At 41.6% G+C, this 15201-nt stretch overlaps 1 protein-coding gene across 5 annotated transcripts in view; it reads right to left on the bottom strand.

Annotated features, from left to right (window-relative positions):
• Nucleotides 1-15201, bottom strand: part of Rufy3 (RUN and FYVE domain containing 3) — a 96810-nt gene that overhangs the window by 80085 nt on the left and 1524 nt on the right. For 2 of the 5 annotated variants that reach the window (XR_001200739.3, XM_005002675.4), the window contains exon 1: nucleotides 8297-8651. Coding sequence is in view for 3 of the 5 variants with exons in the window: in XM_005002675.4 (XP_005002732.1) it covers nucleotides 8297-8552 (256 nt within the window). In the remaining 2 variants the exon portion in view is untranslated. Of the gene's footprint in view, nucleotides 1-8296; nucleotides 8653-9615; nucleotides 9695-15201 lie in introns of those variants that run through there. The other 3 variants (XM_013150124.3, XM_005002674.4, XM_013150127.3) reach the window with 2 other exon arrangements.

Genomic DNA, 15201 nt, shown 5'->3' with positions numbered 1-15201 from the left:
CACACACTTTCCACATTATGACAAACTGCATCACAGCAAACAAAATTTGCATTTCACAGCCAGAAGTTACATTCCTCCTAAAGTACACAGACTTGTCTGGTCCAATGTCCCCATATGAAGTGCAGAAAAAGTATTCAAGGTAGCCATCCATATTGAAATTCTATTCTGTTAGGTGCTCTACAAATGCCACATCAAATCTTCATAAGCACACTGCCAAGAAGATACTGTTAAATTCCTCCAGTGCAGTCAAAATCCAGCCAAGGAACTGCCAGGACTGCACAATTAGCCAGTGGCAGATTTGTTAGTATCAGCTGCTTCTGTTCAGATGTCCCCACGCCCACATTTTCTTCTGATCTGCAACTTCAGCTCTTTCTCTAAAGTACATTTCCCTCACAGAAAAGGAGGAGACCAAAATAAAACAAAGCAACACAGGTAAGATCCTTATGAGATTTCCTAAATATGAGTTTCAACTCACTTAAGATTTGAAGAAGTACTTTTTCTTTTGTAATCCGACTGCTTCACAAACCAGATCTGCCACTTACCAGCCCTGTGTCCATTGGCTTGTAGTTCAGGTGTCTCCATAAGTGGTAATTTTTTCAGATACCACGAGTTTGTCACAGATTTTTCCCATTATGTGCCGGTAGGGGGCAAACCAAATTCTTTCCAAGTACTATGAAGGAAAACTGGTCACTGTTTTCCCTAACAGTGAGAAGACAGCTGAAAAAAAACACCTCAAGGAGTTCCCTCTGTGTTTACTTCCTCAGTCAGACTGCAACATAAAGATATTTGCCACATCCAGAAATAGGACAAGATAGATAAAGGAGGTTCATTCTCTAATTACATTAATTAATATCCAAGAAACTGCTGCCTGATGGGAGACCAACAGCTTACATAGATTTATATGTACATACCCTCTTCAGAATTCCTGCCTTCTCTTTTAAGGTAATCTTTTCTGAATTTTGTGTAAGTCTTTATTTTATTTAAAAAATATTACTGTAGCTGGGTATTTAGCTCAGCCGCATAAGTGCCTGTCTTGCAAGCAGGCAGTCGTGAGTTTGATCCCTGGTACTGATAAAAAAATATATATATATCATTGCAAATGTATGGGTGCCTAAGCAACATATATAGCTTCAGTTTTTTCCTTAAATTTACAGAAAGGGTTTCATGATATCTATAAGCCTTCTAAGCCTTTCATTTGATACTGCATTTTCAATGGTCATCCCACTATATGTAGTATTTGGCTGTCGTTTATCCTTTTGGCTGCTGTACCATAAAGTTATCTTCCATTATACAGATATAATAAGTTTTTTTATTTTCCTGTTGGTAGTCATTCATTTCTATTTTTAACTTTAATATACTTTAATCATTTTATAATATATTTTTCACTTTAATGCATAAAATGATATTATTCATATTTTTTCAGAAACAGGCTTTGAGTGTTTTTGCAGGTGTGCCAATTTTTAAACAGGTTTGAGAGAAAGCGGTCATGTCTATTATTTCTTTTATAGTTTATTTATTTTCTTCTATTACCCAGTGCCTGTCATCATGGTACATCTTATAATTTGAAACCTTCGACAACTAAATCAATTTACACAGCTCACAAAGTTCTGTTTCCTGAGATTCCTGGAGCATGATTTCACAGTGCAAGAAGAAAAATCTTATTTTTCCCTATGTCATCAGTGACTGTTCTCCTGCTGACACTGGGAAAGCCCTGACCTGACCAGGACCCCCTTGCCTGCTTTGTGCCCCACCCACCACCTTTCCTTCCCCATAGTGAAGTTTGCTGTCAGCCTCTGATTCTGAGAGTACTTCCTTTGAGGGTAGATGCTCGGTGAGTTCAGTGTCACCTTATAGATATTAACAAAAGATGACAAAGAGTAACTATAAAATGATTACACCTGAGAAGCTATATTATTATTTTCTTAGAAACAAACACTACCAGAAGTACCACATTGCATCATCTCTGCACTTGTTAAAATTACCCAGAAAAAGGCTAGCTTATCTTCTGCCTTCAAAAATGAAACTGATTTCATGGCTCAGTGGCAGCAAACTATGATTTACCAATAACTTAGTAGGTGACCTTACCTTGATTTACTCTTACGGAAAATGAAACTAAATCACTAGCTTCAGATGGCACACAGCCTATGTGAGAAAATTTGCCTAGAAAACCCTGCACTTAATTTATACAATTGCTCAAAATAGTACCTACCAAATACTAGATTCTCATTGGTATAGACGCATAACTCTGAAGCCCTCTGTTTTTCCAGTGATATTTTCCCATTCTCTTATTTCAATCTAATCTTGAAAAATCCCCAGTTCTATAAAACCAAACTATATTTGCCTCAAACAGTTCATTCTATTTGCTTTAAACAGAGCTTCTTCATGTATACATAACAGATTCATTCATTTAGCACATGTAGGATATCCCACATAACAACCACTAGGGATGCATAGGAAAGAAGCAATTGCAAGCATTTAAGAAGCCCTAAGTCCACATTACATAAGTAGTTATATATGTAACTATTTTCTGTCATACTAGTGACTTGTGAATGTCACTGAGTTAGCAAATGGATCTTTAATTCGCCTTGAGGATATCACCTTGGCTAGCAGCCCCAGGAAGTTTCAGTGAGACCATCCATCCACCTTCATTCAAATATAGTTATAATAGGGGCTGGGGATTTAGCTCAGCAGCATAAGCACCTGCCTTGTTTCAGTGAGACCAACCATCCACTCACCTTCATTCAAATACAGTTATAATAGGGGCTGGGGATTTAGCTCAGCAGCATAAGCGCCTGCCTTGCAAGCAGGCAGTCGTGAGTTCGATCCCTGGTACCGATAAAAACAAAAAAGACAAAAAAAAAAAAAAAAAAAAAAAAGAAATACAGTTACAATATGGCCACCCTAGTATCACCTCTCTGAACTACCTCTGCTTTGAAACTCAAAAAACATTTCCTTTCCCATTATTTCCTCCCTCCCTTTCTGCTGGGAATTGAACTCAGGACCTCAAAAATGCTTAAGCACATGTTTTACCACTGAGATACACCCAAGTCTATCACATAATTTCAAAGCAAACATTTTTTAATGATTATAGTAAACTACTCATTCTCCAAAAGAAAATTTAAAGTTTGCACATAAGCCACGTGTCATTGTGGCTAGAAGTTTCAATACTAACAAGGTTTGGAATCTAATAACTGTGTATCTTTTACAAGTTCATTAAAATGAGGTTTTGTGTATTTATGTCAGCTACAGGTTAACTATCATACAATGATGGAGGGGAAGCCTATCTTCTAATCCCTAAAGCCAATCTTTTTAAGGAATTTTTAAAAGCTTACCTAACAAAGAAAAAGTATTATTTCACTCAGTTAATTCTGCTCCAATTTCACAATCATCCTCCTAGGATTTTTACTACCTATAACCTACACTAATATATACATATAGATATATTCTCTTAGGTTCTTGATAAAACTCATCTCTTTAATAGGTAGATTTTTGTGAAAAGTCAGACAAACTAGGAAACAAAAACAGTAGCCAAGTGATAATGCTGCATATCCCCCAAAGGTCCTTCCTTTGCCCCCTTTCTCTGCTATCCCTCTTACCCAGCAAAGTTTCTTGACTAAGGTCTTCCCAACTGGTTTCTTTAGGTCCTTGCTGAAGGAGCATCTAGGGCTTCAGAGCATGGTGGTGAATGCCTGTAAAATCCCTGTACTCTGGGAGGCTAAAGCAGGAGAACAGCATGTTCTAGATAGTCTGAGCAACTCAGAGACTTAGCAAAATCCTGTCTCAAAAAATAAAAATAGGGCTGAGGATGTAGCTCAATGTGAAGACCCTGGGTTCAATCCTGAATACCATACACAAAAAAGATATGCTCCAAAAACATAAACCAAGGGGCTGGGGATTTAGCTCAGTGGCATAAGCACCTGCCTTGCAAGAAGGTGGTCGTGAGTTCGATCCCTGGTACCGATAAAAAAAAATGAAAAAGACCAAGAAAAAAAAATTAAAAAAAAAACATAAACCAAATATACACCTGACATTTATGCAATAAACAGGGAATCCAGCTCTCTTAGCATGGCATCTGTTACAATTTCCTAGCCTGTGAATGAAAGGACAGCATTTTTCAGATGCCTTCCTGATTTGGTCCATAATCCCTATATGAAGCCTGCAGCTAGATGTTTCAGAATTCAAGACTTTACAAAAAAAATGATGGTGCATATATTCTAAGATTTAAGTAACCATTTCCTCCTCCTAAGCAGAGATGTTAAATCAAATGCATTGGTAACATTCTACAGTAAAACACAGTTTTGTTTTGTTTTGTTTCTTTTCACCTGAAGATTATAGTTTAAAAACACAGTTTTCATGTAAAGTGGGATAAAGATTGTTAACTTCAGGTCAGATTAAATTTACATTGAATTCAGTTGTCCTAACTCAAGAAAATACTTTTGGCCAACTGTGGTGGTGTATGTCTGTGATACTAACATGCTGGAAGGTTCCATGTTTTGAGCTCAGCTTGGGCAATTTAACCAGACTTGGTCCCAAAATAAAAAAGAAGAGTGGCGATGTGGCTCAGTGTGAAGACCCTGGGTTCAAATCCCAATACAATATCACACACACACGCCACACAGAGCTGTGGAGCAGCCAATCCAGGATTAACTTCATTCTCTGGCCTTCAGTTCACAAAACTGAAAAACACATACATGTGAGCCTTCCATCTCTGCACAGCACATACAAATATTCCACAATATGGAGCCACCAGTACTATTATTATCTTACTGTGACATCCTTTATCTGTAATTGTTGAGGTTACAGAATGACAGCAAAGCTTTTGTTATATAATGAAGAGCAATTTAGGGTAGGCTAGTATCTAGAATGAATCTAAAATGGCAAGAAAACAGAAAACATTGTCTCTAAAGAATGAATCAATCATTACCAATAAAAGGGCAGTCAAATGAAAGGCAAGATTACTATTTGACAAAAGGGTACTCAATGGGTCATCAAATGTCTTTACTGTATTAACGAAGAGTTGAAAGCTAACAAAGTAATCTATCATAATATTGTAAACAAGGGCACTGATCTGTGCTTAACACACCATCAACAAGCCATCTCTTCAAAAGTCACAACTAAGCTGGACACAGTAATGTACACCAGGCCAGCATAGTGTACATAATTAAGTTAAAGACCAGCCTGGAATATATAGCAAGACCTTGTTTCAAAAATAAACCACAAAAAAATCCACAAAGCCTGTTATTTAAAAACTAAAGTCACAACTATGAAGGTGAATGTTCAAAATTTTTGAGTTCTGATGATTTGACCTCTGTTCCACAAACAAAAGAAACAAATTCTTTTTTCAAATATTAAGGAGGCATATAAAAGACGAACTGATTAACTTGTAACTATGTATAATCTTCTTAGGTGTAATTTTTAGAGTATTAAGCAATTAAAAAACAAGAAAGAGAAAGGAATAATAATATTCACTAAGGATAAATTACAATAAATGTATAAAGATGTCTATGTACACACTAAATTATAAACATAAAATTAATTCTCTCTCCTTAAACAGTCATTTCTGAGTTTGTATGTAAATATACCCATCCTCCTACCTCAGACTTCTGAGAGCTGGAATTACAGGCATATGCCATCTTGCCTGGGTTTCTATTTGTAACTTTTAAAATCAATTTAAAAAGGTACAGGACATAAAATGAGACTTAAAAGGAGAATAGAAACTCAGATTAGTGACACAACCTAACAAAGCACATCACAAGTCTTCTTTTATAGTGTACTTAAGCACGCTGGCTGTGAAGATGTTACAAATTACAAAACTTTATACATGTCACAAACCCTAAAAAGCTTAGTCTATCTCTTTTATTTGCACACATTTTATTCTTTGGCATGTCATTAAAACCAAACCTTCTGCATTCCAATGTAAAAGTTAATTTAAAAAAGTTAAACACAGGATTGGGCACGGTAGCATGTGCCTATAATTCCAGCACTTAAAAGGCAAGAGAACAGATGCGAGTTCCAGACCAGCCTAGATACATAGTGAGTTCAAGGCCAGTCAGAGCTATACAGTGAGACACTGCCTCAAAACAAAAAACAGCAACAACAAAAATGCTAACCAAAATCTAAGTACAGCCTCAATTTTTTTTTTATTTTTTTTACCGGTATCAGGGATCGAACTCATGACCATGCACTTGCAAGGCAGGCGCTTATGCCACTGCGCTGAATCCCCAACCCCTACAGCCTCAATTTTTAAAGTGAAAAGATAGTATTATTTTAATAGAGTTTTTCAAAGCTGCTATATTATTATTATTATTATACACTCTTGGCACATGCATTCATCCACCAAAACTGGATGCTGAAGGGGCAGATGTCAGTCACCATAATATTCAATAGCTGTTGAGTTGGACCTGAATACTGTTCTGATAATTAAAATAAATCTGAGAGGCATGGTGGCAGCAGCCATAATTCCAGCACTCTGGGAGGCTGAGGCAGGAGGATCACAATTTTGAGTTGAGCCTGGACAACTAAGTGGCTTGGTAAGACCCTGTCTCAAAATAAAAAATAAAAAAAGATTGGGTATGCAGCTCAGCTCGATCACTCTCATTTCAAAATAAAATAATAATAAGACTTTAAAACACTGATTTGCCTCCAACTTTTTCAGCAAACTATCAGCAGAATCAGAATTCTGATACCCACTTACCGACAGAAGGCAAAACTGTAAGATTCTAAACCAGGCACACCTGGTGCACACCTGTAATTCCAGCACTTAGGAGGCTGAAGCAGGAGGATCTCTGCGAGTTCCAGACTAGCCTGGGCTACAAAGTGAGGTCAAGGCCAGCCTGAATGGATGGCAAGACCTTGCCTCAAGGAGACAAAACAAAACAAACCTGTATTGGGAATTTAGCTAAGTAGCTGTAAATGCCTGCCTGGCAAGCATACCACCAAAAACAAACAAACAAACAAAAAAAAAAACCCAACAAAACCCCTGTAGATTCTGCAGGGCAATAAGGAAGTATTTTCATTCATATAGAAAGAATTATTCCTTTTACATGTGCTTGGGTCCTACATTACAAGCTTTTAAAAATCACATGAAACCCTGATTGATGTGCTTTCAAATTTTGTTTTACTTTTTACTTGAAATAAAATTAATTGAAAAAAATCACATAAAATATCTCGATTGACTAGTTTTTGAAAGCAGAAGTTGTACTTGTGCATTTGCCCGGTAATTTTTCGAAGCACTTACACACTGACGAATTATTTCAGAAATATGACCATGAAGAAATTCTAGAAAAGCTCCAGCCCCGCCGAAACCCTAGAACTTTTACGGGCTGACAAAACAACTTGCTCCGTACATCTGCTGCTACTGTGAGAATATTCTCGCGAAACTCACCTGTCTCTGTTCCTGATCTTTTAAGTTTTTTGCCCCAGTTTTTGAACAATACTTCAAAAGAAATTAAATACAACCTTTACCAAAAGGAGTCAAATAAATTATTACTGAAATTCAGATAATGTCCATCACGACACTGGCCAACTTTTGAAAAAAAAATTTTACATCAAATCTTGTACCAGAGAACTGACTGGAGTAGCTTCACTGCACTGCGATAGGGTTAGAAAGCAGATTACACAGAAATAGAACATTTTATGGAAGAATGGAAAATGGTGTGCTCAAAGGGCAAAGTGGAAAGCAGACCCTTAGAAAATGAAAAGTAGTGAATGTCAGGAATATTCTCATCTTTCCTTCCAGGCCATACACAACACTCGTTTCTGATCTAAGTGAGACACTCCCACTAGCGATGAACGCACCCAACACTCACCTTGCAGCCTCACCAAGTCTAAGCACATGCTCAGTTTGGCCCACTTTCCGCTCAGTAACAAAGAGAAGTTAACACTGAACTACCTCCGCGCAGGTCCTAAAATCTCCGTTTTGGTCTTCTGGGGTTCATTAAAGGATACGGGCTTGACAGACAAGAAATCTAGGTCAACTTCATTCCTTATCGTAAGCTGTTGCTGAAGACAACCACGTAACTACTGACCCCGGCTACCCTCTCTAAAAAGGGGACTTCGCACTCGGCTCCCGAGGTCGCCACCCATGACAATCAAGGCACATGCACAGTGGAAACGACAAGCAAACATCGCTTATTTTCTCTCAGGGGTTGGTGTGTCAGAGAGGTAGAAAAAGCCAAGTCAGAGGCTCTCTGGAAGCAGGGCCCGAGAGGGTGTGCACGGCCCCAGCGTCCCCGCCCCACAGCGCCGCGCGATTTCCAGCCCGCCCCGCCGCCCACGCCCCCGAGCCCGGACTCACGGTGCCCGCCCGCTCCGCCGCCCGCGTGGCTCAGCAGCAGGAAAGGAAGCGGGGAACCTGGCGACGGCGGCGTCCTCCAGGCGCGCGGTGGCTGAGGCGGAGGGCGGGCCCCGAAGCCGGCGGCGCCCTCGCCCGGGTACAGCAGGAAAAACGGAGCAGCCACCGGCGAGCCCGGTTCTGAACGCCCGGCGGGGGAGGCTGACGGTCCCGCCTCGCGCTCCCGGTCCGCGTCGTCGGCCGGCTCCGGCTCGGCCATACTCGCGTCCTCTGCCGCCGCCTCCTCAGGCGCGCCGGCCTCGCTGAGGAGAGCACTCAGCCCACAACGACCGGTCCCGACCGGCGCAAGGACCCGCCCGCCCCGCGGCGCGCCACCCGCCCGGCCCCGCCCTGCCGTCCCCGTGCCGCCCGGCCCCGCCCCCCGCCGGGCCCGTTCTTTCCCAGGGCCAACCCGGCCTTGGTCCCGCCCCTGGCCCCGGGCCCACCCTCTTCCCCGCCTTCTCACCCACCTGCGGCGCCGCCACTGACCCCGCCCGCTCAAGACCCCGCCCTTGGCCCCTGCGGCCCCGCCCCCTGACCCTGGGTCGGCGTGAAGCTCCGAGCCTCCCTTATTCCCTTCCGCCCGTAGTCCCTGCTTCTCGGGTTTGCGGGCCGAGGCCGGCGGGGTGCCCACCAGTTAGGTGGTGCGAGTGGCCGCCAGGCGGAGGCGCAGGGTGAAGGACCGGCAGGAACTAACTGTGGAAGCGACCTCTCTGCCCTCGGCACCAAGCAGACCCGTGCTTCGTGGAGGGGTGGCCCGAATCCGGCGGAGCTCATGATTGTCCGTGCCCGGCCACGGGTCTCGGCCTCCGCCCCCCCCCCCACGCGCCTTCTCTGTCTTGCTAAGGTTTCCAGTGTTTGAATCGATGCTTGCGGAACCAGGCACATAAAGTAAACATTTCTTTAGCCAGGAAAGGCAGTTTTTGGTTCCTGACATTGGTTTTTGTTGTTGTTTTGTTGTTGTTTGCCGGTACGGGGAACCGAACTTCGGACCTTGCGCCTGCCTTACCGCAGAGCTGCACTGCAGACATCCTAGTCGTGCCTAAGCCCTGGTTGCAGGCTGCTCCCTCTGCGCTGTGCCGCAGTTAAGACCCTGGCCTGACTCTTGCTCACCTGCCTTCGTTCAGCCTGGTCTCTGGAAGGAAAACCGGAACTTCTGTTTTGCTCTTTGTAAAACGCTGTAACATTACCACAGAAACTACCTAGAGACTCTGGGTACAGTCGTTCATCAGGTCTTTTGAACCAGGAGCGTTGAAGAAAGGAAATGCTTAAAAGAAGCTAACCTTAAGCAGTTTAGGAAGCTTCTGGCCTTTCCCTGATCTGCTGACCCCGGCCTACTTGATTGTAGTCTTCATGTGTTACCTGGAATGCGAGGGTTAAATAGACATGTAACCAAATGGGCTAATATCAGGTAAATATTACTACATTTTATCATCTTGGCAAAACAGCTAAAGTGAAAAATTGAGTTGGGGTGTTAGGCTTTTTTGTTTTAATCTTTCGATGTGAGTCAATAAGATGCTTGCCTGTTAGGAATTGCAGACTCTTAAAGAGAAAATCCAGGTTCCAGGCATTGGCTTTAGTGCCTGTGCTTCCCTTGTTTGTGTGGAATCTCATCAGGTTCCATCATAAAGGTGTTTCAATGAACACTTGGGAAGAATCTATACTTAACCGATTATAGGTAGAGAAGGCAGAATCTTCACAAATCATTTATTTGTTTTGTTTTTGAGACAAGGTCTGGCTATGTAGCCCAGGCTGGCCTCGAACTCACGGCAGTCCTCTTGCCTCAGCCTTCCGAGTGCTGGGGTTAAAGTTGTGTGCCAGTACACCTGTCATAAATAATTCTTGAGAAAGGCTAATAATACCAAAGAATATTTAACAAAGTAGAAAATGCTATGCAGGCTATATGCCAGCTTTTTCCTTATTTAGTCAACATATCTTTAGGTATAGAAACCTTGACTCCAGCTCCAGCCCTCCCGACCTGCTGAGGATCACACCCAGGGCCTCAAGCACGCTAGGCTGTACCTCTGAGATACCTCCCCAGCTTTTCTTTGGTATTTTTAAATTTCCAGACAGGATTGTGCTGTTTTACAGGCTGGCCTTGAATTTGAGATCTTCTTGCTTCAGCCTACCAAATAGCTGGAATTCTTGGGCATATTTACTACCATGCCTGGCTTGCCTTGCACCTCTCTATTATGGAGAGTTCTATTTATGTTGTATTGTCATCAAGAGGTAGCATAATGAATACCAAAAAAAATCATTTAAATATGGGTCCTTTAAAATTTACGGGCAAGGCTATTTGTGAACTTTTCCTATAAAGGTAGGTTGTACCCCAAGTTGCTAGCTTTTAATACCTAATTTAGCTTTTGAATAAATACTACAATCACAGCTCTGCATTAGTTTTGGTGACGTAAAAAGCTGACTCAGCTGTTACATTTAAGGAAGCCAATGTTATAAAGTCAAGCCTAAACAGGATTTCCTTCTTACAAACGGAGAGAGCACCTTCCTGTACTTTTTTAAAGTGACAAAGTCCAAGAACTGTCACTGAGAATCAAGCACTATTAATATTCTGTGAAGTAGGGGAGGTGGTGCTTTTTAACTTTATTTTGCAGTTTTGGTTACCAATGTGTGCTGTATAAGTGGTGCCTGATGATCTTGAAGATTCAGCACACAATGGAGCCTCTCTGAGCCCGAGGTTACAGATAGTGTATTTTTAGAGTAAGCTCCTTAGTGCTGTAAACCAAAGAAGTCAGTGCTTGAGAAGTGTTACTATTGCAGGATAGCACAGATCAATTCTAAAATGATAGTTTCCTTGAGTTAATGACATTGTGTGGTACTTGGACTTATTTGAAAATAAGGTACCTAGTGTAAGACTTCGTGGTAAACTAACTTTAATAATGCAGGTTTCTTTGGTGTTGTGGTTTTTTTTTTTGGGGGGGGGGCCAACCCAGGGCCTTCACACTGAGCCACATCCCTAGTCTTTTTGTTTTTACACAGGTCTTGCTAAATTACCCAGACTGGACTCAAACTTGTGATCCTACCACCCCAACCTCCCAGTGCCTTACCTGTGATAACGCTTTTATTTTAGGCCACTGTTCTTTATCCCCACACTTGCCATGCTTGTTGTCTGTCCATATTCTTAAGATGCATAAACAGTGTGTTTAGTCTCAGTAAAACACCCGTGGCAATTTCTTTGGGTGACAGAAACATGGATATATTTTTCCATTTTTCTGTATGTCTTTTGTATAATACAAACTAAAACAGTGCTATTTTGGTTAATAGTTTGAGAATATCTTTTTTTTTATGACACTCTAACAACAAAGTCAGGTGTCTGGGTGTCCTGTGGAGCCTGCTTTAGAAGCACGGCTCATGGGGCTCTTCCTGTCTCAGTGCTACTGGAGTTATTTGGCTGGCTGCTTTGCTTACCAACTATTTGTTCCAGTCCTTGTGTTTTCCAGATTCTAAGTTTCTTTCCAATCTGTGTTTTTATCCCCTTTCTGGGCTTTTGCAGCTGTCCCACCTCTACTTTGAGACAGAGTAACTCAAGACCCTCCTGCTTCAGCCTCCCAGAGTGCTGGGATTACAGCCTCTCTTGCCATTTAAGACACCTGGGCTGGAGAGCCGGTACAGTGAATGTGGTAACCACCTCGGGGTTCTTGGGTCTGACCCTTCATCTGCCCAGTGCTCTCTTCCTGTTCTGCTCTCCCCGTGCCATCTTTAGCTAAACTTTCACCGTCTGCACTCTTCATGCTGCCCCTCTCCCTGGAAATGCACTGCTGCTGCGGACTGCAGTGCTCTGCTCCTCCTGCCAGCCAAAAGCCTCGTTTTTAAGCAATGAGTTGCTCTGTTTAATAAGTCTGTCTGCTAACATTTGCTTCCAAAGCTGATAACTGAGAATCTCTGTTTAACAATGCACAAAAGCTTTATTCTGAAATTGTCTTCACTAGATTTTTGTTTGTTCAATGCTTCTTGTTCAAAAGACTTGGTGAATGACTGTACCCGGAGTCTCGAGGTAGTCTCCGTGGTGATGTTCCAGTGTTTTAGAAAGAAAAGCAAAACTCCTTCCACCAAAGATCTTATCAAAATCCTCTTATTCTGTTTGTGGCCATCAGAGGCTGGCCCTAAATTGAAGTAATTTAGAAGAATGGGACTGAATACGAAGTTAAAAAGTAACATTTGACTTATATTTCTTTTTGTTGTGTTGTTAGTGTGATATAAATAAGAATGTACACATGTCTAAAATAAATCAATAAATGCACAACAATCCTGCAGGTGCTAAAAGAATTTGTTGCCATCAACTTAATTCCTTTCTCTAACCATGGTAAAATGATATCTTAATTTAAAATAGTAACAGGCCAGACAGAGCAACACTTAATGGTAAGAGTGAACTGCTCCTGGCAGGGTGGTACATAGCTATAATACCAACACTCTGGTAGGCTGAGGCAGGTTTGAATACAGTCTGGCCAACTTGTAGTGAGACCCTGACTCAAAAAAGTAGAGGCTGAGCATAGTAGGGGAATGCACCTGCAATCCTCAAACTTGGGAGGCTGAAGCAGGAGGAATACCTTGAGTTCAAGGTCATTTGGAACCACATAGTGAAACACTGTCTCAAAAAAGAACTAATAAGGGCTGAGGATGTAGCTCAGTGCAGAGGCCCTGGGATTTAGTCCTGTGGGCTAAACCCGCAGGCAGAGGATAAATGCAAGGGTTCCTAACTGAGGTCCTTAGACACTTGGATTCATAGGATACAGTCTGCAAAAGGTTATGGTTAGCCCTAGCCCTATAGGTGGGGGTCCATTGTTTTCATCAGAGGCTGCAGGGCTGCCCTTGAAGTTCTGTAGTCACATGGTCACATATTATATTTGACTCCTGCAGTGTCATTCTTATGCCTCGTGCTGGAAGCTGGGAGAAATCTAAAATTTACTCAGTTCATGTGAGCAGTTTCCCCAGTGTTCTAAAAACTATGTGGATCAGAATCTTGAGGAGGGACTGTCAAAAATAGAGCTCTCTGGGATTTGCAACAAGTGTGCTGAGTCAGAATGAGCTAGGCTGTGGGGATCTGCATTTTAAACTTCACTCATTCTTAGGCTCTCTAGTTTAAGAACAAAGGAGAAACAAACTCATTCAAATGTAGTAGGGTTTTTTTTATTAAAATGGCAAAGCCCAGGGAGCTCACATGATACTAAGCACTTACCATCTACCCAGGACTTTCCTAAATGTTATATAGAGTAACTACTTAAGTGGCTATAACCATCATATATTTTTTCAATGTGAGGAAATGGGCACAGAGAGGCTAGGTATACAGATCAAAGACACATGGTAAATGAGAAACTGTAGTAAAGTCTGAACTCAATTCAGTTTCTAACCCTCTCACTCTCATATATGTGTGTGTGTGTGTGTGTGTATAGTCTCATATATGTAAAATATATGACTATAGATACCTATATAGTCTTTTGGGGGGGGGGGTGCTAGGGCCTCTATATTGAGCCTCTTTTTTTAAATCATTTAGCTTTTTGAGACAGGGTTGCTACGTAGTACAGATTGGCTTTGGAGTATATAATCCAGGCTGGCCTGGAATTTGGCAATCCTCCTGCCTCAGTCTCCTGAGTGCTGGGATTACAGATATGTATTACCATGCCTAGCCCTGTGCCCTTTTTAAGGACATGGAACCTGTAACCCCAGCACTCAGGAGTCTGAGGCAGGAGGATTGCTGAGTTCAAGGTCAACCTGGCTACAAAGTGAGTTCCAGGCCAGCCTTAACTGCACAGTGAAACCATCTCAAAAAGACAAAAAACAAAAACTTGAAACCTTATTCTTTTGAGAAAATGTCTTGCTTTACAGTTCAGGCTGCCTTGATTTCATTGGGTAGCCCCGGCTGCCCTGGAACCAGTGGTCCTCCTGACTCAGCCTTCTGAGTGCAGGGATTACAGGTGTGCACCATCATGCCCAGCCAAACTCGGTATTTCTAAATTGCACAGGCTGGGCTCAGACTTTTGATCCTCCTGCCTCCACCTCCCTAATTGGTGGTATTACAAGTTTATGTCATCATGCCTGGTTTCTATGTTTCTTAAAATATTTTACTAATGTCCAGGTTGTTTTTAGTCCAACATATGTTGATTATTGGTATTTTACTACCATTTAAACTTCACTTTGAAACAAATATAAAATTGTTTTGTTTTTGGAGACAGGGTTTCAGTATGTATTCCACGCTGGCCTCAAGTCTCTTGAATGCTGGGGTTATAGACATATGCCATCATGCCTGGCTATTTTTTTAAAGAATACAAATTATGGGGATGATGTTATGTTCCAGGTGGGAAGCTGAGGCAGGAGGAGTGCAAGTTCCAGCCTAGCCTGTTTGATTATTTAGTAAGATGTGTCCCTAAAAAGGATTTGGAACACAATTTCATAGCAAAGGCCCTGGGTCAATCCCAAATTCTGGGAGAACAGCTAATAATCAATGTATCATGTGAATACACACCTAAAGCAAGTATCTAAAAAAATAAAATTACCTGAAGATACTTTTTCCAGTTTGATTTAAATTCCAGTTGAATCCTACTTCCTTTGATTATGAACAATTCAATCTCCTCATTCATGGCATGTAAAGTCCTAAATTTTTTCTAAACTATTTTGGTAGTATGGATGGCTATTTTGAATAGAACAAGAGACATCACAGTAGCCATTGTTGATTTTCTTGTTTTAGTTCTTTTCGATGGTACCGGAGATCAAGCTCATAACCGTGTGCTTGGAAGGCAGGCGCTTATGTCACTGAGCTAAATCCCCAGCCCCTGATTTTCCTGTTGTCTGGTTTGCAATGCCTTCATTATTCTGTTTTAATCAGTTTTATACTATTTTGCTTTGTATGAATTCATCGT

This window comes from Cavia porcellus, unplaced genomic scaffold (genome assembly GCF_034190915.1).
Source record: "Cavia porcellus strain 051 isolate PalLab524CR breed Dunkin Hartley unplaced genomic scaffold, mCavPor4.1 scaffold_30, whole genome shotgun sequence".
NCBI lineage: Eukaryota > Metazoa > Chordata > Mammalia > Rodentia > Caviidae > Cavia > Cavia porcellus.
This window is presented reverse-complemented; position numbering and strand designations above follow the sequence as displayed.